We start from the raw sequence: 22,605 nt of genomic DNA, 5'->3' as shown, positions 1-22,605 counted from the left end.
TCGCCAGGGTTGCATGACCCAAATGCCTGACTCCCACGCTCACCCTATGCACTTGGGGTGTGTCCAGCCCACCCTATGCACTTGGGGTGTGTCCGGCCCGCCCTGTGCGCTTGGGGTGTGTCCGGCTCCAGCCCCAGCTGGGACTCAACACAAGCACAGCTTGTTCTCTGCCTAAGGCCCTGGCACCTGCTGTGGTGAGAGCCCCAGGCACGAGGTGAAACCCTCCTACCGGGAGCAGTCCACGCCTGGGGTGGAAGATGCTGCCGGAGGGCCAGCCTGCCAGACCACGCACCGGAGACGCCCGGATAGGTTGGACCGCCGCTCCCCTGTTGCCCCAACTGTCTTCACGGGGCTCATCCTGTCTGCCCCACTCCGGGCACCTTCTTTGGTCAGTACCCAGGTACCGGGCAAGACTTACGCAGAAGAGCTGCTGCGCTCACCCCAGGTAGACCCAGTGGCGCCCCCACAGCAAGCACAGAACCACCCCACCCCGGGACCCAGCCAGGGTGCCGTCAGTCTGACCCTCCTTCCCGCTGACCCCAGGCCTCACACCGGCCCCTTCGGCCAGGCTTCCCATCAGGACGCTGGGAACAGCAGCTGGTTTCACTCCTATTCAGATACTCTCAGGAGCCCCATTCAGCCCTGTAGCTCTTTCCCGGTGCAAAGACCCCTCTGCTCTCCCCACACCTGCTCCCTCCCCCGGCCCTGCTCCCAGGAGACCCCAGGATAGGGCGCCATTGGCCTCCATTCTCCTGCCCTGAGCCTGCTGGGGCGTCTGGGGTCTCCAGCGGTCCCCACCGAGTCCTCCACCTAACCTAGCACGCCCCACCCCTGCCCCGGGCTGCAGCAGCCGCCGCCTCCAGCCTCCAGTTTATTCCCGAGGGAACTTGCCAGGCTCCTCGGATCTTTGCACCCCCATTCCCGAGCCATCCCTCCCTCGCACCGTGGGGGGGTCTCAGCTCCAGTGGGGCACCCTCAGGAAGCCCCCGCCAGAAGTCACCACCGCAAGCCCTCGGGTGCTTTCACTGTCACTGTCTGAACTGATCCGTGCAGTCACTTGTTTTCGCGCTCTGCGGGTGTGCCAGGGTCTCCAATGAGGGGCTTCCGGCCGGGCACGCAGCAGGTGCGCGGGGGGTGTGAGGGCTGTGAAGGGTCCTTGCCGTGGGCTGGGCGGGAGGGTCCAGAGACGGGGGTCTGACCACCCTGTCTCCTCTGGGCCGGGTCTCGCCCTCCTCGCCTCCCCAAGTGGTGGCCAAGGGCTGGGATGCGCGGTGCCGCCCCGGTCCCCATAGGACCCCGGACCCCTGGGCCACCCGCCGGCGCCTGCTCTCCCGCCTCCCCTCGCCCTCCCTTCTGCTCTCGCGCCCTCCCCGCCCGCCGCGCGCCGGGGTTTGTTATTGTGCGGGTGCCCGCGGCGAGCGGGGCGGGGGCGCGTGCCGGGCTTGGCGCGTGCTCGTGGCCGCCGTGCCGGGAGCGCGCCGCGCGCGGGGGCCGGGGCGGGGCGGGGGCGGGGCTCGGCATTCTCGGCGCCCCCGCCCGGGCTCGCGAACCCGGATTGGCTCCCCACGCCGGGAGCGCGCGAGGGCGCGGCGTTTGGTGCCGGGCAGGGGGCGCGCGCGGCGCCGGCGGCGGCCGCGGAGGAGCGCGGGGAGGGCGAGGGGAGGAGGAGGCGCCCGCCTGGTTCCCTGCAAAGCGGCCTTATTTATCTGGGCACAGCCTCAGCCTCCCCGGTGGGAGGCTTGGGGCGGGAGCTCCCTTCCGTGCGCTGCCGAGGGGGCCCGGCCAGGACGGGACGCGGGGCGCAGGGCGCGGCCGGGCCCTGCCGGCCAGTCCAGCACCCCGGCGGCCCCCGCGCGCCGACGCCCATGCCGGGCTCCCCATGACGGGAGGTCGCCCGGCGGACAGCGTGGCATGAGCCAGGAGCCCGGGCCGAGGTAAGGTGCGCGTGCGGCCGGGCTGCGGGGCCGGGAGGGGGCCAGGCCGCACCTCCCCGGCGGCCACAATGAGGAGGGGGCGGGGTGGGGGTGGGGGCCGCGCCGCCGCCGCCCGGGAAGGGCTTACGTAACGGCAGCCCCTTCCCCACCTCCCCCCCGGCCGCTGGGCCTCGGTCCCTGCCTGGCCTTCCCGCAGCCCCGCGCCCCGGCCCCTGGCCCGGAAGAGGGCCGCTCCCCGCTGGCCACTCGGCCGGGGCTGGGGGTCCGTGCCTCCTGGGACGCCGAAAGGAGGAATTGTAGGCCCCCGGCCTCCACCCCGGGCGCCTGGTCGGCTCAGAGGGCGCCCCCGGACCTAAGTGACAGGCCAGAGACCGTTAAACTGCATGGGGGTCGCGGGGATGTGCGGCCTGAGGGGCGGCCCTCCCCGGGCGGGCGGCTTCTGGACCCGGGGCCTGCGCTGAGCTACCGCCCGCGGGAGGAGGAGGGTGGGGGGAGGCTGGCACCTTCCTGGTTCTGGAGGCGGGACCGGGCCTTGGCCAAGGTTGGAGGGCCTCAGAAGGGAAGCGGCACCTTCAGACCTGCTCGGGAGGGGTCCGGTGTCCTCCTGGGGATTAGGTGGGTGGAGAGCGTTCCCCACCCATCACCTCAGAAGGAGAGAGGGCTGCGGTGGCAGCCTCAGGAACTGATGGCCCAGCGGCCACTCCAGGCCCTTCCCAGGCTCCAGGCTCTGTTCGGGCAGCCTGCCCTCCGCAGGAGGAGCAGATGGCGGAGGCCACCTCACCTGCCTCTTCCTTCAGGCCCTTCCCCCACACCCGTGCATCCGAGGGCCCAGTGGCCAGGGGCAGCTCAGGCCTCCCTGGACACAGGGCCGTCTCCCAGCCCACCCCCTCGGCGGGGTGCTGGACAGCAGCCTTGGAGCAGAAGGCCTGGGTCAGGCCAGGAGACTGAGGGGTTTTCTGTCTCCCAGGCCAGGGTAGAGGCCTAGTGGAACCTGGCTGGTCTGGCCAGAGGTGGACACAGGGCTGGACCTGGAGCCACCTGGAGGGGAGGGAAATTCAAGGCCCAGCTGCAAACATCGCTGTGTGGGGGAACCCTAGGACTCACTTGCCCCACTCCCTGCCCCCTGCCACCCCAACTGCCCCTCATCTGGGGCCAGACCCTTGAGTTCAGCCCCTCCATCGACAGACTCACTGCCTCCAGCTCACACCCACTTCCGGGGCGGCTGAACGAGTCCTACCTCCCACTGATGAGAAGGACACAAACGGCTTCGTGTGTGGGAGGCACGGGGCCCTTGAACCAGCTGGACATGGACCCAGGAAGCCCTGTGTTGCCGAGAGTTAGGGATCTCCCACCCAGGTGGCACTGTTCAGCCACCCGAAGACCCCATCTCCTTGCATGTGGGCACCCACTGCTGTGCCTCCCATGACTGGGGTGGCAGTGAAGGGAGCTCTGTGGGTGAGCAGATGACTGAGCCTTCCCCACCAGTGGTGCAGGAGGAGCCAACGGCCAAACTGGCTGCAATGTGTGGGTTCAGGCCTCATTCCTTCACTGGGCAGGAAAGAGGGGTGATGGTTTGTGGCAGCTGCCTGGAGCAGTAGGCAGTAGGGGCCCAGGCCTCGCCTCTGAGAGTGCTCATGCTCTTCCGAGCAGGGGCTGAGATGAGGCCTGGATCCCAGCACCCACTCCCCAGGGTGTCCAGCTTTCAAGGCTGAGCTGCCCTGGGCTTGACCATGGGCCCTCAGTCTGCTGGGGCAGCAACACGGGTTTCTCTTGAGGCCACGTGCCTGCTGCGCCATGGTGCCCCTCCTCAGAGCCCCTGGTGCACCCCCAGAAGCATCTCAAACTGGGGGCGGGAGAGGAGCTCTGCCGCTGTGCCACGTGCCAAGTGGCAGGGACACGGGTGTGCCTGCGTCACGGGGCTGCCACGGAATGTGTCAGTCTGCACCCTGTCCCCAATCCCCAGCCACCCCAGCTGTCACCCAGGCTCTGGGGCTGCCACTGCAGATGGAGCCCGATGTGCATTTCTCTGGCCACCAGGGCCCTGCCCAGCTCTAAGGCCCTCCGCAGGCAGGGCTCAATGGTCCCTGAGGTTCTATGAGGGCTGAGTGGTTGGTTAGGCTGTGCCCCAGTCTGGTGCTGACAGAGATGGGGGCAGCAGAGATGGGGGAAGAGACCTTCAAACTGGGGGCGCTGAGGGGTGAGGAGGTTTCCCAGGCATGTGTCCAAAAGGATGTCCCAGGGGTGGGCACGCGGTGTGCAGCCTCTGCAAGGAATGCAGCGCCGTGGCAGGGACCCTGCAGGATAAGGGCAGTACTTGGAGAGACCACCAGCCCAGGGCCCAGCAGGAAGGCATCGAGACCCCATGAGGCAGAACAGGGCAGAGCGAGGACCCTGTGAGGTACACCTGGCCAGGACCCAGGTAGAGGGAATCAGCCAGCCCCGGGGCTCTTGGAGCCAATCCTAGCTCTGTGGAACTTCTGGAAAATCCGTCTGCAAGCTCTGCTTCCCCACTCCTGGTTAGGCAGTGTGTGAAGGAAGGACTCTGGCCGGTCAGAGGAGGGGTGCGTGTGGTGCCAGGGAGAGCGGGGCAGGAGGACCCCCTTCCCTCTCTTGGCTCAGGCCAGATGGTGGAGGACAGGCAGCCACTTCCTCAGCCCTGCAGCTCCTGAAGAGGGAGCCAGCTGAAAAGGAGATGGGCCCTCCTCATCTGAAGGCTCTGTGTATTCCAAGGCCCACCCCAGCCCTGGGGTCTTGGGAGCCCTCTCAGTGACTCAGGTACCAACCTAGTCCCAACCCCAGAGGCCACTCTCCCCGCGGACACTGGCCATGGCACGATCCGGGTTAGTTTCCCAAGCTGTGCCTTCCCCGCTGACCGGCCTCTTCCTAAATTTGACCAATCCTCCATCAGCCCTCCAGGGGCCTTGGCAGCTGCACCCCTTTCTGCGTGACTGAGCTGGCGGAGCCGCATTCCGCATTCATTCATTCGTTCCCTAATTCATTCATTCCGCGAACATGCAGAGGCCATGCACGTTGGTGCTGTCTGTCCTCAAGAGTCCTCAGGCCAGGAGGAGAGACACCAGGTGGACAGTGATGATAACCCATGTGATTGCAAGACCCTGGAGACGCTTTCTCAAGAGCTGGGGGTCCCGGAGCAGGAGGCAGGGGCCACCTTGCACCAGGAGCTGAGGGATGGAGGAGAAGAGCTTGCAGAGCTAAGACAGGGAAACCCTGCCAGGCAAGCAGGGGGAACGGCGTGTGCCCAGGCAGAGGAGCAGGGGAGGAGGAATGGCATGGCTGGGCTGTGGCATCAGGGCTGGGAAGGGGCAGGAGCCGAGGTCTCCGGGCTCAGTGACTTGCTTCGCAGAAGAGGCAGCTCTTGCGGGGCCCCCGCATGGCCGTCTGGGAATGGTCAGCCTGGATGCTGTACATGTACATGTGGGGACCCCCAGGAGCACCCAGGCCCCACCGTGCTCCCTAGGCTCACTCTGGCCACACGCTTCACAATGCGTCCCCTGGGGAGGACATAGAGGCCACGGCCACCTCTCCCCAGCAGCTCCCAGGCCAGGCTCAGGCTGCTGAGGACAAGACAGCTGAGGTGGGGGTCCACCTCTCTCTCTTTCCCCTGGGGTGAGCTCCGGAGCCTCGACAGAATTCCACTTCAAGCTGAGCCAGCACCACAGGGGCTGAGGCTGAGGACGGTGCAGGCATGGCCACCTTTTTAACAAGCCCCTTCCCCGTATTAGCACCCGGGCTGCTTGTCCCTAAAGGGAGAGGCGGTCCCTAGCAGCCCACGCAGGTCGTCCGAGCCCCTCTGGGTGGAACGAGGGCTCTCACAGTCACCAAGCAGGAAAGGGGGCTCTGTGAGCCATGGGAACCGGCTCCTTGGTGACCGTCTGGCTGGGTGGGTGGGGCCGGGCCCAGGGCCAAGCAGAGGGGCCCTTGTGTGAGCCCCCAGGGACTTCTCGCTGAACGGGCAGAAAGGCTCCAGTCTCCACTTGAGCTCAGCTTTCTCCCACAGCGCCCATGCCTGGGCCAAAGTGTGTGGCTGTTTGCATTTTTGAGCTACGGGGTGGGGGATATTCGGGCTGAGTCAGTCAAGCCAGGAGTGTGAGGAGCAGCGGGGGCCGGCAGGAACGTGGACGCGAGATTGGGGAGCAGTGGGGCTGCCTGTGCAGGGATGCAGCTCCCACCAAGCACACAGGTCGAGGGCTGACCACAGGCAGAGCAGCGCCTTCTGGCAGCGCTGCGGGTGTGGATGAGGGAATCCAGGCCCCGGACCCATACCCAGACGGCCGCTCCTCAGCCTGTCCCCTCCCTCCTGTGGGCTCTCAAAGTGCGGCTTGATTTCTCCATCTCGACCCTGAGGCCTGGAGGTGGGGACGGGACTGTGGGCGCCGGCAAACGTGAGCTCCCGAGCGGGGCGGGAAAAGAGCCCTGCGAATGCCTCCCCCAGCCCCTGCGCTCCACGTGCAGGCCCATGACTGGGAGCGTTTTCAACCTAAATCGGCACTGCGCCGGGATTATTCCTCCCCTGGCGCCGCCCCCGCCGCCTCCTCCGGATCCTTCCCGGCTTCTCCCCCACTCTTCGCCCCCGGGGCCCCTCCCTGCTGAGCAGGGGTTGCCGGGATTTGGGATTGCGGGGCTGCCCCGACCCCGCTGCTGTCCGCGGTGGAAGCCAGCCCGGGCCTGGCCCTGAGCGCGCGGCTGGGCGGCCGCTGTCCATGGTGCTGGCGCGGGTGGCGCGCCGGCCGGCGGGGTCTGCGGAGGCCCAGGCGTCCCTGGTGGGGAAAGCGGCGCTTCCGGGTCTGGGGAGCGAGGGTCCCCGCTCTAGGGGCACGGAGGATATTTAGACTGGGGCGCCCGTGGGCCTGGTGCTGCCGCCTCGGGCGCCGGCATCCTGCGATATCCCCTCTCCCCGGCTCTGGGAGGGAACCGAGGCAGCCCCGCGCCAGGCCTCCCCGGACTCCTGGGGCAAATTCACTCCTCAGAGCCTCGTGTTCCTTCCCCAAACCCGAGGTAGCGACCCCTCCACCCCTAAGGGCGGCCGTGAGGTCGAATCATGTGCCGACCCCAGCCGGCCCTTGCAAACGTTGTGATGTCAGCCTCCGGAGGCCGCACCTTCTGATCATGGGCACGTGATGGGGGTCACCGGCTGTGGGTGCCTCCTCTGTGGAGGGCCCGGCCTCACCTTCCAGGACCCGAATGATACTTTGGGGAGGGGGAGATGGTACAGAGGGTGGAGCTGGGGCTCCTGCCATTAGGGCAGGAAGGACTTTAAACCCAAAGCTGGGTTCTCAGCCACGAGGGCCACGTGTGCTGGCGAGACCCCTGGTCCCAGCCCCGGTCTACACCCCCTCCCCAGATGTGGACCAGTGGCAAGGCTGGCCCTGTCTGGGGCTTGGAAGCCAATGTGGGGACCTGCTGCTGGGAAGAGCGGGGCAGGACCTCCCACTGCCTCCCTGCCTCCCTGCCTCCCCTCCACTCTGACCAGATTATGGGGAATGGGCTGCGGGCCTTGGGGTTGCAGTGCCGTCCGAGACCCCGCCACTCTCTGTGGTGGAGCAGGCCAGGCCCTGTAGCCCCAGAAGGGACACTCAGCCAAAAAGATGTGAGCCATCCTCTTCCTGAGAGTCTGCATATTGCAGGGCCCACCCCAAGCGTTGGAATCTTCGTGGGAGACTCTCAGACACCCCCTTGGTGGCTCCAAGAGACCTCCCAGTGAGGCTGTGGCAGGAGGGAGCAGGGTGGGCTGGGAGAGGCTTTGGCCCCTCCTCTGAGATTTTGGGGCAGGAAGGCAGGACCTGCATGAGGCTCCAGGCTTAGTCCTGGAGTCACCTAAGACCGGGGAAGATGCATCTTGCTTTGCCCTGGAGTGTGGCCGTGGGGCTCAGACATCACTCTCCCAGACCTTGCTATGAGCCACGCACTGAGCTCGTTCGCTTTGCAATGCCCCAAGGGAGCAGGTACCGTGGTCACCTCCCCAGGCTTCAAGGTGAGGAAATTGAGGCTCAGAGAAGGGAAGTGGCTTGCCAAGACCACAGAGCCAGGGTGGGGCCCATTTCAAGTCCAGGGCGTGTGACCCCAGGGGCTCTACCTCCTCCCCGGATGTCGGGGTGGGGGCGGCAGGAGATCCGAACTGTGGAGCAGATGGTGGCACAGTGAGGGTCCCACCTCTGCTTCTTTCCGTGGCTGTGCCCAGTGCCCCCTGCCACCCACTCACAGACTGGAGGCCTGAGGAGGGTGCCTGGAACTGGTCCCACTCCACCCTGTGCGTGGATGTCGCTGGCCTGAAGATAACCTCCGCATGGCCTTCCTCAGCCAGCTCTGCCCGAACTTTGGCTTCACCACTTATCTGGCCATGACCTCGGGCAGGCAGTTTGCCCAGCCTTGGCCTCAGTTTCCTCATCTGTGCAGTGGGTACAGCCTCCCAAAGTGCTAGAATTACAGGCATCAGCCACTGCACCCAGCCCCTTAGGTAGATTCTGAGCCAGGGAAGCTCCTGTGCATGTGGAGGGTGGCTGCAGAGTCAGCACCAGAGCCCCTCCTGAGCGCTGTGCAGTCACCCTGCAGGGGAGGGGCCAGAGGCCACCCTAGACCCTTCCCTTCAGTTCCCCTGGCCTGCCCAGAGGGGTGGGCCTGGTGGGTACCTACAGTGGACGGCACAGCAGAGAGGTCAAGAGAGCAGTCCTGGCCTCACCAGGTCCACCTCCATTTTCTTCTCTGTAAAATGGCCATCATGGTACCTAAGTGCCAAAGAGTGTCGGCGTTTCTTGGCCTCACTGGGCAAACAAAAAGGTGTCCGGTCAAGCACGGTGGCTCATTCCCGTAATCCCAGGACTTTGGGAGGCTGAGGCGGGTGGATCACTTGAGGTCAGGAGTTTGAGACCAGCCTGACCAACATGGAGAAACCCCATCTCTACTAAAAATACAAAATTAGCCGGGCGTGGTGGTGGGCGCCTGTATTCCCAGCTACACGGGAGGCTGAGGCAGGAGAATCACTTGAACCTACGAGGCAGAGAGGTTGCGGGGAGCCAAGATTCCTGTCTCTGCACTCCAGTCTGCGCTCCAGGCAACAAGAGTGAAACTGTTTCGTTTTTTTTTTTTTTGAGACAGAGTCTTGCTCAGTCACCCAGGCTGGAGTGCAGTGGCGCAATCTCGGCTCACTGCAAGCTACGCCTCCCTGGTTCACGTCATTCTCCTGCTGCAGCCTCCCAAGTAGCTGGTACTACAGGCGCCTGCCACCGTGCCCAGCTAATTTTTTGTATTTTTAGTAGAGATGGTGTTTCACTGTATTAGCCAGGATGGTCTCGATCTCCTGACCTCATGATCCGCCTGCCTCGGCCTCCCAAAGTGCTGGGATTACAGGCATGAGCCACCGCACCCGGCCGAAACTCTGTTTCAAAAAGAAAGAAAAGAAAAAGAGGGTGTCCATGGGCAATGAAGGTTGGGCTCAGTGCATACCGTAGGTGCCCAGTGAGTGCCGCCAGTGGCCATCGTCGGCTTCCTGTTGCTGCTCACAGTCTGGGAGGGAAAGGCAGGCACTCCCATCCTCTCTGTCTGGTGGTTCTGGGAGCACCATAGGGACGCCCAAGGAGGGAAGGAGCCCCACTGCACCCGCCCCCAACCCCAGCCTTCCAGACTCAGCAACAGACTCACTCCCCCTCCCGGCCCTCATCCACAGAGCGTGCCAGGAAGATGTCGAGCCCGGGCATCGACGGCGACCCCAAGCCTCCATGCTTGCCTCGAAACGGTCTGGTGAAGCTGCCGGGCCAGCCCAACGGCCTGGGTGCGGCCAGCATCACCAAGGGCACGCCAGCCACCAAGAACCGCCCCTGCCAGCCACCACCCCCACCCACCCTCCCACCACCCAGCCTGGCTGCTCCACTGTCCCGGGCTGCCCTGGCTGGGGGCCCGTGCCCCCCGGCAGGTGGACCAGCCTCAGCCTTGGCACCTGGGCACCCAGTGGAGCGGCCGCCGCTGGCCACGGACGAGAAGATCCTCAATGGGCTCTTCTGGTATTTCTCGGCCTGCGAGAAGTGTGTGCTGGCCCAGGTGTGCAAGGCCTGGCGGCGCGTGCTGTACCAGCCCAAGTTCTGGGCAGGCCTCACGCCGGTGCTGCATGCCAAGGAGCTCTACAACGTGCTGCCTGGTGGCGAGAAGGAGTTCGTGAACCTGCAGGGTTTTGCCGCCAGAGGCTTCGAGGGCTTCTGCCTGGTTGGCGTCTCCGACCTGGACATCTGTGAGTTCATTGACAACTATGCGCTCTCCAAGAAGGGTGTCAAAGCCATGAGCCTCAAGCGCTCCACCATCACGGACGCAGGCCTCGAGGTATGCACCAGGCTCGGGGGGGACAGGGCTGGGGGGCAGGGTCGGGCAGCAGCAACCCTATGGAGGTGGGAGCGGATGGTGGCTTTGAGGTGGGGGGGTGTGTGCGCCCAGGCTGGATGGTGGGGGGGACAGGGCTGGGGGGCAGGGGCGGGCAGCAGCAACCCTGTGGGGGCTGGAGAGGATGGTGGCTTTGGGGTTGGGGAAAGAAGGACTGACTACAGGGGACCTCGCGCAAAGCGAAAATGTGGGTCCCTTGTTCAAAGACAACCAATATTTTCAAGATGGCAGCAGCAGGGCAGTGGATTAAATGCAGGGCCCAGGCCCGGTGGCTCAAGCCTGTCATCCTGGCACTATGGGAGGCCGAGGCAGGCCACTCACTTGAGGTTAGGAGTTCATGACCAGCCTGGTCAACATGGTGAAACTCTCTTTCTATTAAAAATGCAGAAATTAGCCAGGCCTGGTGGTGGGCACCTGTAGTCCCAGCTACTTGGGAGGACACTGAGGCAGGAGAATCGCTTGAACCCGGGAGGCGGGGGGTACAGTGAGCTGAGATCATGCCACTGCACTCCAGCCTGGGACCTGGGCAACAGAGTAAGGCTCTGTCTCAAAATGATTGAATGAATAAATAAATAAATAAATACAAATGCAGTGTGGGGAGGATGCGAGGGGGAGCCCCCCAGGAGTAGAGGTCAGAGGAGCCGCCTGGCAGCCGGGTCTGGAGTCTAATTGTAACGCTGGTGCCAACGCCCCCAGCACCTGCCCTGGCCAGGCCCTGGGCTCTCGTCCCGATGCCCTGCCTCCTCACACACTGCCAAATGTTTTCAGGGTTCAGCTCCCTGCATGTTTACACCCTACTGCTTCCTCCCTGCGGGCTCCACCCCTTCTCCTGCAATCCTGACCCGGCGCCCGCCCGCCTGCAGGTTATGCTTGAACAGATGCAGGGCGTGGTGCGTCTGGAGCTGTCGGGCTGCAACGACTTCACCGAGGCCGGGCTGTGGTCCAGCCTGAGCGCGCGCATCACCTCGCTGAGCGTGAGTGACTGCATCAACGTGGCCGACGACGCCATCGCGGCCATCTCGCAGCTGCTGCCCAACCTGGCGGAGCTGAGCCTGCAGGCCTACCACGTGACGGACACGGCGCTGGCCTACTTCACGGCGCGCCAGGGCCACAGCACGCACACGCTGCGCCTGCTCTCCTGCTGGGAGATCACCAACCACGGCGTGGTCAACGTGGTGCACAGCCTGCCCAACCTCACCGCGCTCAGCCTCTCGGGCTGCTCCAAGGTCACCGACGACGGCGTGGAGCTCGTGGCCGAGAACCTGCGCAAGCTGCGCAGCCTTGACCTCTCGTGGTGCCCACGCATCACCGACATGGCGCTGGAGTACGTGGCCTGCGACCTGCACCGCCTAGAGGAGCTCGTGCTCGACAGGTGCGCGCCCCCGGGCCGCGCCGGGCGGGGCTGGGCCGGGCGGGGCTGCACGGGGCCGGGGGCGGGGGCTTCCGGCGGGGCTGGGGCTGTGGCGCGGCGGGCAGAGCCCTCGGAGCCTGGGGAATGGGAACCGCAGCCTGGGGAATGGGAACCGCAGCCTGGGGAGTGGGAACCGCAGAACCGCAGCACGGGTTGGCTGGACCCCCGTCCTTCCCGGTGGGTGGGAGCGAGGAGGGGCCAGCGGCTGCTCCGGGTGGGGCAGGAAGGGATTCGCGCCAGGGGCACTCCCAGGAAGACGAGGGATGGCCGGGGCCAGGTGATTTGAAGGTGGGGGTTCCCTCTGGTGCAACCACAGGTGTGTACGCATCACGGACACTGGCCTCAGCTATCTGTCCACCATGTCGTCCCTCCGCAGCCTCTACCTGCGATGGTGCTGCCAGGTACCGGCTCTCACGCCCCGGGATTGGGCAATCGGCGGGGAGGTGGGGGCGCGGGGAGAGCTCCCGGCCCCACTCAGATCCTGGGAGAGTTTGGGGCCCCTCCCTATCCAGCAGCCGACCTAAGCGGAACGCAGGGGTCCCGGCGGCCCCCACGAGCACTTCCCAGCCGCCTCGCGGCTCCGGGGGGGACGGAGGAGCCCCGGGCTTGAACCCGCCTAGCCCTCCATGGACCCCAGGGTGCCCTCCGCCTCGGTGCGAGCGGAAATCGTTAAGTCGCTCCTCCACTCCCGACAGGTGCAAGACTTCGGGCTGAAGCACCTCCTGGCCCTGGGGAGTTTGCGCCTCCTGTCTCTGGCAGGTGAGACCCCCGTTTCTGCTCTGACGCTGGCAGTGACCACCCACCCCCACTTAGTCCACCCGCCCAACCTGCCCAGTCCTTGTGCAAACTCACACCCGGCGCGGACACACAGTCCCGGGTCCGAGGCGGAGGAGGAGGGAGGCGCGGCCCGGCCGTCCCCGCCCGAGCCCTGGGCCGCGCGCACTGTGCCGCCCTCTGACCCCGCCGTCCCCGCTCCCCGCCCAAGCCCTGGGCCGCGCGCACTGAGCCGCCCTCTGACCCCGCCGCAGGCTGCCCGCTGCTCACCACCACCGGGCTGTCGGGCCTGGTGCAGCTGCAGGAGCTGGAGGAGCTGGAGCTGACCAACTGCCCCGGGGCCACCCCCGAGCTCTTCAAGTATTTCTCGCAGCACCTGCCCCGCTGCCTCGTCATTGAGTAGCGCGAGGCCCCCGCCCCGGTCGCGGGAACCCGGCCATGACCTGGGCGGGGGCGCGGGGCGCCGCCGAGCCCCCTCTTCCCGCCTTGCGCTCGGGGGAGCCCCCGCGCCCCCGGCCCAGCGCGGGAGGCGGGGCGAGCCGAGGGAAAGCCCCTCCCCGACCTTCGGTCCCTCCGCCCTCCCAGCCCCGCCCCGGGCAGGGGGGCGGCGGGTGGGCCCGCCCCACGCACGCACGCACACTCGGGGACTTTGTGCATGCCCCTCGTGCCCGCACTGCACGCCGCCCTCCGCCACGCCACAGCCACAGCCGCCGCCATCACTCGCTCGCCCTCCCGCTTGGGGGGCGGGGCTCGGTCCTTGGGGGGGCTTTGAGCTCTCCAGACTGTGCCCTTACCGCCTTCCCCGCCACACCCGCTCTGTCTTCCCACTGTCCCCCCATCCCGGGCAGGGCCCAGTGGGATTGAGGGGGCTGGGTCCCCCAGGACACGGGCCCAGAAGAGCCCCACGGGCTTCCTGCATCTTCCACCGCACCATGCCTGGAGCCCTCCGAGGGGTGTCAGGGGAAACAGGCCACCGCCAAAGCCATGGCCCGCCGCCGAGAGCCCAAGCCCCACCCGCACCTCCTCACCCAACCAGCCTGACCCACGCGGCCTCTCCTCCTCCTTGCCGCTGTGTGGGGCAGTCCCCTGTCCGCCCCAAAACCCGGCCTTGGTCCCTGGCCAGGCTGAGACAGAATTGGGCAGGGAGAGGGCAGAAGGGCTGGCGATCACTTGGAGTCATTAACATGATCCCAGCTGACTCCGGTCGGCCTCAACCCAGGGGTGGCGCAGGCACCTTGCAAGCCCCGAGCTGTAGCCACCCTCAGGCCTGGGAAGAGGCCTGGGCCGACCTCACACCTCAGCCCTTGCACCCGGCCGGGCTCAGTTCAGGCCTGGGCACCGAGCTTCACCCTGGGTGGGTCTCCTCAGGTGGAGTCTGCAGAGTGGACCCAGCCAAGGGTCAGGGTCAGCACTGGGTCAGCGACTCCAATCTTCCAGTGGCCAGCACACCCTAGACACCCCGAGGAGGGAGGGCTCCTTTCTAGCCTGCCCCCCCACCCCCACTTCACCCCTCCCCAGCTTCCCAAACTTCTGTCTGCCCAAATGGGCTCTGACCGTGCTCTGTCGGCCCGAGACATTTGGAAGTCCTGGGGGATGCTGGCAAATCTCAGCTGTTGCTGAGGAGGGGGCTGGGACCCCTTCCCATCCCAACCTTGAGCCCCAGGAGATACCGCGCCCACACCCAATCTTGGGACACTCCCTATCTGGTTGGAAGAGAGTAACCAGTTTCCAGAGAGCCAGAGAGTGAGAGAGAGAAAAAGAGTGAGAGAGAGAGAGAAAGAGAGAGAGAGATGCTGTTGAATCAGAAACAGATCAACAGCCCAAAGATTTTCCTGTCCCTGGAGTGCCAGCCCCAGGAAGCTCCAGGGCTGAGTGGTCAGGAGCCAGTTTCTCCAGCCCCTCCTCCCCACAACCCCTAGTGGGGAGGGGCAGCTGTCCATTTGCCCAAAGTATTAATGCAACTGAAGCTGTGATATTTCCAACGACTGTAGGAGGAAAAATTAAGGGGAGAGAGGAAAACAAAACCAACCAACCCCTAAAATCATTTTCTTATTGTACATAACGACCTCATTCTCCTGTATATGCGGAAGATATAACCTTATATTTGGTAAGTGTTTCTTGTGCTATTTTATCACGTGACCTGTTTATAAAAATATATATTAAAAAAGTTGTAAAAACATGTGTCTGAGTTGTTTTTAGGTCCCCAGACAGCGGTGTAGGTGGGCATATCTGCCCTGCGCATCCCAGGTCTCGGGATTCTCCTGTACCTCTTATCAGATTTATTCTTTCTTGCAACAAAGGGGTAGAGGCTGGATGCCGACATGGTAGAATGGAAACAGCAGTGACTACATGGAAGGCAGAGGACCTCTCATTTCTTAAAGGGAGAGACAACACTGAAGTCACTACACGTAATATTCCCTCCAACATATCCAGACTCTAGCCCACCCTTCCAGAGAGGCAGAAATAAACCCTGTTCTATACACAGTAACAGGCAAGGACAAGGATGTCGCAAAAGATTACAAAATGCACCAATAGCAGACAACGGCTCACACCCAGGAGAGAAAGAGAGGTCGAAAAAGGCAACTGAGGCTGGGCACAGTGGCTCACGCCTGTAATCCTAGCACTTAGGGAGGCCGAAGCGGGTGGATCACCTGAGGTCAGGAGTTCAAGACCAGCCTGGCCAACATGGTGAAACCCTGTCTCTACTAAAAATACAAAAAATTAACAGGGTGTGGTGGTGGTTGCCTATAATCCCAGCTACTAGGGAGGCTGAGGCTGAATCGCTTGAACCTAGGGGGTGGAGGTTGCTATGAGCCGAGACTGCGCCACCTCACTCCAACCTGGGCGAAAGAGCAAAACTCCGTCTCAAAAAATTTTAAAGAGACCGGGTGCGGTGGCTCACACCTGTAATCCTAGCACTTTGGGAGGCCAAGGCGAGTGGATCACCTGAGGTTGGGAGTTCGAGACCAGCCTGACCAACATGGAAAAACTCCATCTCTACTAAAAATACAAAATTAGCCCAGTATGGTGGCCCATGCCTGTAATCCCAGCTACTCGGGAAGCTGAGGCAGGAGAATCGCTTGAACCCAGGAGGCGGAGGTTGCGGTGAGCCAAGATTGCACCCTTGCACTCCAGCCTGGGCAACGAGAGGGAAACTCCGTCTCAAAAAGTTTAAAAAAAAAAAAAGAACGAGAGCAACTGGTTGAACAGGTGTGTCAGGCACTGGGCATTCGGTGGGGATTGAGCCAGAATGTGATTCCTGCCTTGGTGGAATTCACACTCGTATGTGACCGACAACAACCAGTAAACAAACGAATGGGTGGTGACAAGTGCCGTGGAGGCCACAGTGATGGAGAAGCCCATTAGGGCAGTGGTCAGGGAGGTCCTCTCTGTGGAGGAGTCATCGCACGCACGTACAATGTCCCTGAGGCAGGAAAGGGCTTGGTGGGCTGGGAATGGGGGTGGAGGCTGCTGTGGCTGGAGGTGGGCAGGGGAAGGCGGAGGCCAGGAGTTGGGGTTCATTCACAGCATAGTGGGAGCTGCCAGAGGCCTCAGGCAGAAGACCTGGTGCCTGACTTCTGTGCGGGTTTCAGATCAAAGGGGAAAGACGGACCCAGGAAAGCCATTGGGAGGCTGCTCCCGAGGTCGAGGAGTGAGGAAGGAGGGGAAGACTGGGGGCACTCGGAACTTGTCTAGGGATGACCAGATGTTACGATGGACCTGGGATTAAAATAGGTGATGGCATTAAAATACTGAAATTGAGACTTGAAAAACAGGCCAGGCGCGGTGGCTCACACCTGCAATCCCAGCACTTCGGGAGGCTGACGCCAGAGGATCGCTTGAGTTCAGTAGTTTTAAGACCAGCCTGGCCAACATGGTGAAACCCCGTGTCTACCAAAAATACAAAATTAGCCAAATTAGCCGGGCGTGGTGGCGGGCGCCTGTAGTGCCAGCTACTTGGGAGGCTGAGGCGGGAGAATCGCTTGAACCTGGGAGGTGGAGGTTGCAGTGAGCCAAGGTCGCGCCACTGTACTCCAGCCTGGGCGACAGAGCGAGACTCCGTTTAAATAAATAAATAAATAAACCAACCACACAAGCACACCACCGAAGCGCAATGGCAACGCCCAGGGCGGCCCGCAGACCCCAATCCCGGGCCCCTCCTGGCCTCTGCCAACGCAGCTCCCTGACCCGGAACCTTCGTGGTGTCGGGCGAGTCTCTGCCCACTTCCTGAGAGGGATGGGTAAGACAAGGACCACTTCCGGCGAGGGACGGGAAAGACAGCGGCTTCCGGCGCCGCGGTTCCGGACAACCGTGCGCTTTTAGTAAAAGATTGGGGTTCGCGCGGGGGAGAAGGGCTGCCCCGGGCCCTCTGGTTCTCGTCCCGCAGCGTCCGCTCCCCCGCGCCACTGCGCCGGGGAACCTCTGCGCCGCTCCCAGGAACCCTGTACTCCGGGGTCGCCGGCTTCTCTCCTGCCTCCGGTCCCGCCAGACACCTCGAGCTCCTTAAGTAGCTCGGTCCTTGACGTCCCTCTGGGCCCTTCCCGCGTCTATCGCCTGAGTCCCCGGGCCCCTCTAGCCCTCTGTTCCCTCCCCTCTTTTGTTCCTCCCTAGAGCCCCGCCGCCCTCAGGGCTGACAGTGTGGACGGCGGGAGTCTCCTCGCTCCCCTGCTGGGATTGACTGACCGAGCGTTTAGTGACTGCCCAGATCTGGCTGATGGGGGTACCGAGAGGTGGCCTGGGCCGGGAATGTCCAGCTAGAGTCTTCCGTGGAAGTCAGACATGAAACTGACAGGCCTAAGGAAAGCTAGGAAGTCCCCTCACCGCTCAGCCAGGGTGATGGGCTGGACTGACAGACTCCAGTGAATTTGAGCTTGCCTGTCAGGCTGATTGGCTGATGGACAGCCCTGGACTGGCTCACTAAGACTGACCAGCCCGGGACCAAGCAGTTCTGGGGTCCCAACCTGGGTGGAAGGTCTGAACTGATGACCCACCCAGGCTGACCAGGCCAGTCCACCTCACTGACCTCCTGACCCCTGACCTCATCACCTGTGCAGCCATGGAGAAGATGTCCCGTGTGACCACAGCCCTGGGTGGCAGCGTGCTGACAGGCCGCACCATGCACTGTCACCTGGATGCTCCCGCCAATGCCATCAGTGTGTGCCGCGACGCAGCCCAAGTGGTCGTGGCAGGCCGTAGCATCTTCAAGATCTATGCCATCGAGGAGGAACAGTTCGTGGAAAAGCTGAACCTGCGTGTGGGGCGCAAGCCTTCGCTTAACCTGAGCTGTGCTGACGTGGTCTGGCACCAGATGGATGAGAACCTGCTGGCCACAGCAGCCACCAATGGCGTGGTGGTCACGTGGAACCTGGGCCGGCCGTCCCGCAACAAGCAGGACCAGCTGTTCACAGAACACAAGCGCACGGTAAACAAAGTCTGCTTCCACCCCACCGAAGCCCACGTGCTGCTCAGTGGCTCCCAGGATGGCTTCATGAAGTGCTTTGACCTCCGCAGAAAGGACTCTGTCAGCACCTTCTCGGGTGAGGCCACAGAGGCAGGTCAGAGCAGGTGGGCGTCTCTGCCAGTGCCCAGCCTGTCCATGCAGGCGGAAAAGGGCTCCGTGCATGAGAGGCCCTCAGGATCACTCCCAGAGGGCTTCCTCAGGGGGAAAGGGAATCGGCAGGGGAGGGATGGGGCAAGTTGGGCTGGACGGCATGTGAGCCAGGGCAGTGAAGTGGGAAGAGGCAAGAGATGAGACCAGCAGAAATTGAGGCTAGGTGTGGGGTGAGGGAGGGCAGAGCCCCAGCGGTCTCCCAGCCAGCCTGGGTGGTGAGCAGAGAGCCACTGACTCCCTTCCCTCATGTCGGAGCTACAGAGGCTGCCTCATAGCAGGAGGTCTGCCAGGACTTCCAGGTTTCCTGGCCCAGGGAGGCAGAGGAGGTGGGTTTGCTGTCCAGTGCCCTGGGGCCCTTTTCCTAACAGGCCCAGCTCCCCGATGGCTGCCCTGAGCCAGCTCTCCCTTGTTCACCTGGAGGAGACTAGGTATGAAGCACAAGGCGGAGCCCTCAGGGGCCTCAGAGAATTTTCAGGCCACTTAAGACAGATCCTGGCAGGGCGCGGTGGCTCATGCCTGTAATCCCAGCACTTTGGGAGGCCGAGGCAGGCCGATCACGAGGTCAGGAGATTGAGACCATCCTGGCTAACACAGGGAAACCCCATCTCTACTAAAAATACAAAACAAAAAATTAGCTGGGCGCAGTGGCACGCACCTGTAATCTTAGCTACTTGGGAGGTTGGGGCAGGAGAATTGCTTGAACCCGGGAGGTGGAGGTTGCAGTGAGCCCAGATCGTGCCACTTGCACTCCAGCATGGGTGACAGAAGGAGACTCCGTCTAAAAAGACAGATCCTGAGCTGCCTCCCCTGCAGGGCCCTGGAGGAAGGTTGGGTACCGCCCTTGAAGTCTCTTGGTGTGGTGGTCCCCTAGGGTGGACCTGGGCCCTGAGTCATCCAGTCCTTTGGGGCTGACCAGGCAGTTCCAGCTCCAGGTGAAGGGACTGGGCCAAGGCTGGGGCACCCTCCTCAGCACCTCCTTGGGCCTCCCACAGGGCCACGGGAGTGGGCGATGGCTGGGTGGGTGCCTGTTCTCCCAGTGCTCAGCTGCCGCATCCTGAGGCTGCACCACAGCTTTGCTCATGGACCGATGCAGGATGCAGAATCTACAGCAAATGACGCCCGGGAGTATGTGTTACAAATCACATGGCATCCTGCTCCCGGGCCCAGGCTCTTGTGGCGACTCTGTGTGGCTGCTTCCTTGGGCAGATCTTGGGGATGTCCACTCTACCCTCTGGGCCTCTGTTCTGGGCCACAGGCAGGTGTGTGACACCATGCCACAGCTGTTCTGAGGGTGCACCTCATGGGCCAGCCCCGTCACTTCCCCTGCATCGACCTCCTGCCTGCAGGCCAGTCGGAGAGCGTGCGGGACGTGCAGTTCAGTATCCGGGACTACTTCACCTTCGCCTCCACCTTTGAGAACGGCAATGTGCAGCTCTGGGACATCCGGCGTCCCGACCGGTGCGAGAGGATGTTCACAGCCCACAACGGACCCGTCTTCTGCTGCGACTGGCACCCCGAGGACAGGTGTGGCATGGGGGTGCAGGGGCAGTAGGTTGACAGTAAGCTCTCACTGCCTCAGACCCATGAGACAGTCCGGAGCAGCAGAGCGGGGGGGTCCCCTCTCTGCAGGAAAGGCCACTGAGGGTTTGGGTGGACCTTCTTCCCACAGGGGCTGGTTGGCCACAGGAGGGCGCGACAAGATGGTGAAGGTCTGGGACATGACCACGCACCGTGCCAAGGAGATGCACTGTGTGCAGACCATCGCCTCGGTGGCCCGTGTGAAGTGGCGGCCAGAGTGCCGCCACCACCTGGCCACGTGCTCCATGATGGTGGACCACAACATCTATGTTTGGGACGTGCGCCGGCCCTTCGTGCCAGCTGCCATGTTTGAGGAACACCGAGACGTCACCACGGGAATCGCCTGGCGCCACCCCCACGACCCCTCCTTCCTGCTGTCTGGCTCCAAGGACAGCTCGCTGTGCCAGCACCTGTTCCGCGACGCCAGCCAGCCCGTCGAGCGCGCCAACCCCGAGGGCCTCTGCTACGGCCTCTTCGGGGACCTGGCCTTCGCCGCCAAGGAGAGCCTCGTGGCTGCCGAGTCGGGGCGCAAGCCCTACACTGGCGACCGGCGCCACCCCATCTTCTTTAAGCGCAAGCTGGACCCTGCCGAGCCCTTCGCAGGCCTCGCTTCCAGCGCCCTCAGTGTCTTTGAGACGGAGCCAGGTGGCGGCGGCATGCGCTGGTTTGTGGACACAGCTGAGCGTTATGCGCTGGCTGGCCGGCCACTGGCCGAGCTCTGTGACCACAACGCAAAGGTGGCTCGAGAGCTTGGCCGCAACCAGGTAGGTAGGTGCTGAGCCTGGGGGTCCCTGGGCCGCGACCTCAGGGCAGGGGCTGGTTCCTCCGTCAGCTGCGCCCACCCCACCTCAAGCTCCGCAATGGACTCCAGCCAGTCGCACCAACAGGCCTTGCCTTGGTAGCTGAGGATGTCAGGATCACACAGGGCCAGGGCTCCAGGGTGGGCCAGACCCGGGACTGTCCTCTGAGGGGCGGCGGTCTCGGGAGTCGTGTGGCTCAAGCTCTCTGTTCTTCCCCCCTTGCTTGTGGAGCTCTCCAGGCACCAGCAGCGGTGGAGCCATGAGCTGCCGTTCCCATGCCCATCTCTAGCTGCCCCGCAAGTCCTCACTGCCCAATTCTGTTTTCCTCTGTGCTGCTGTAGGGCGGGGACTGGGGTTTTTGTCTTTCCCATGAGCCTCAGCTTTCCTACCTGGGGTGGGCCTGGACATTGGGTACTGAGGGCAGCTGAATGCTGAGGGCTTGTGACTGTCCAGGCAGAGAGGGACCTGCATGGGGTGCTGGGTGTCCAGGACGCCCACAAGTGACCAATGCCCGCCCCTAGGTGGCGCAAACGTGGACCATGCTGCGGATCATCTACTGCAGCCCTGGCCTAGTGCCCACTGCAAACCTCAACCACAGTGTGGGCAAGGGTGGCTCCTGTGGCCTCCCGCTCATGAACAGGTAGATGCCGGGGGCAGCTCTCCCCAGGGGCTGGGGCTGCTCGAGCCCACCCACCCATGGGCCCTTCCTGCCCCCAGTTTCAACCTGAAGGATATGGCCCCAGGGTTGGGCAGTGAGACGCGGCTGGACCGCAGCAAAGGAGATGCACGGAGCGACACAGTTCTGCTCGACTCCTCGGCCACACTCATCACCAATGAGGGTAGGCTGGGGTGGGTAGGGGTGCTGATGGGAGAGGGGTGGGGGTGTCCCAGACGACCCTGAATGCCCGCCCCCTTGTCGGGCAGATAACGAGGAAACCGAGGGCAGCGACGTACCTGCCGACTACCTGCTGGGTGACGTGGAAGGTGAGGAGGACGAGCTGTACCTGCTGGATCCGGAACACGCGCACCGTGAGTGGGGGTCCGGGCAGGGTGGGGTTCAGAGGCGGATGGAGGACAGACTCAGAGCCTCCGCTGGTCCCTGCCTTCCAGCCGAGGACCCTGAGTGCGTGCTGCCGCAGGAGGCCTTTCCGCTGCGCCACGAGATCGTGGACACGCCTCCCGGGCCCGAGCACCTGCAGGACAAGGCCGACTCCCCGCACGTGAGCGGCAGCGAGGCGGATGTGGCCTCCCTGGCCCCCGTGGACTCCTCCTTCTCGCTCCTGTCTGTCTCACACGCGCTCTACGACAGCCGCCTGCCGCCCGACTTCTTCGGCGTGCTGGTGCGCGACATGCTGCACTTCTACGCTGAGCAGGGCGACGTGCAGATGGCTGTGTCGGTGCTCATCGTCCTGGGTGAACGGGTGCGCAAGGACATCGACGAGCAGACCCAGGTGTGTGGTGGGTGGGGCCTCCCCCCCTGCAGCGCCGCCCCTGGCACCCAGATCCTGACTGCCGGGCGCTCCCTCCCCCAGGAGCACTGGTACACTTCCTACATCGACCTGCTGCAGCGCTTCCGCCTCTGGAACGTGTCCAACGAGGTGGTCAAGCTGAGCACCAGCCGCGCCGTCAGCTGCCTCAACCAGGCCTCCACCACCCTGCACGTCAACTGCAGCCACTGCAAGCGGCCCATGAGCAGCCGGGGCTGGGTCTGCGACAGGTGGGGCAGTGGGGTCGGGAGGTGGGGCAGGGGCCTGCAGGCAGCGCAGCAGCCCCCGCTGAGGCACCCTCCCTCCCGCCCGCCCCCAGGTGCCACCGCTGCGCCAGCATGTGTGCCGTCTGCCACCACGTAGTCAAGGGTCTCTTCGTGTGGTGCCAGGGCTGCAGCCACGGCGGCCACCTGCAGCACATCATGAAGTGGCTGGAAGGCAGCTCCCACTGTCCCGCAGGCTGCGGCCACCTCTGCGAGTACTCCTGACGGGGCATCTGCTGGGCTTGCCCGGGACCCGGGGACCTGACTGCCCGGGCGGCCGCGTGCAGAACCCCGCCTGGTCTTGTGCCCGAGACGGGCGGAGGCTGGAACTTGAGACCTCAATAAAGGAAGTAGAGCCGCT

The 22,605-nt window shown here is 63.9% G+C and overlaps 2 protein-coding genes across 2 annotated transcripts; both read left to right on the top strand.

The window, feature by feature from the left end:
- Positions 1-1,663: 1,663 nt before the first annotated feature.
- Positions 1,664-14,683, top strand: FBXL16 (F-box and leucine rich repeat protein 16). Its single transcript, XM_016929066.4, has 6 exons — positions 1,664-1,934; positions 9,616-10,262; positions 11,183-11,691; positions 12,047-12,131; positions 12,426-12,489; positions 12,759-14,683. Exons 2-6 carry the CDS (start codon positions 9,630-9,632, stop codon positions 12,905-12,907), a joined length of 1,440 nt encoding a protein of 479 aa, XP_016784555.1. The 5' UTR covers positions 1,664-1,934; positions 9,616-9,629; the 3' UTR covers positions 12,908-14,683.
- Positions 14,684-16,747: 2,064 nt separating this feature from the next.
- WDR24 (WD repeat domain 24) lies at positions 16,748-22,604 on the top strand. Its single transcript, XM_016929065.4, has 9 exons — positions 16,748-18,042; positions 19,463-19,640; positions 19,786-20,458; positions 21,016-21,134; positions 21,212-21,333; positions 21,419-21,523; positions 21,605-21,945; positions 22,027-22,211; positions 22,301-22,604. The coding sequence occupies exons 1-9, from the start codon at positions 17,562-17,564 to the stop codon at positions 22,467-22,469; spliced, it is 2,373 nt and encodes a 790-aa protein (XP_016784554.1). The 5' UTR covers positions 16,748-17,561; the 3' UTR covers positions 22,470-22,604.
- The last annotated feature ends 1 nt before the right edge of the window (position 22,605 follows it).

The sequence above is a fragment of the Pan troglodytes genome, chromosome 18 (assembly GCF_028858775.2).
Source record: "Pan troglodytes isolate AG18354 chromosome 18, NHGRI_mPanTro3-v2.0_pri, whole genome shotgun sequence".
Taxonomy (NCBI): Eukaryota; Metazoa; Chordata; class Mammalia; order Primates; family Hominidae; genus Pan; species Pan troglodytes.
The sequence above is the reverse complement of the archived record's forward strand: the minus strand, read 5'-3'. Positions and strand labels throughout refer to the sequence as shown.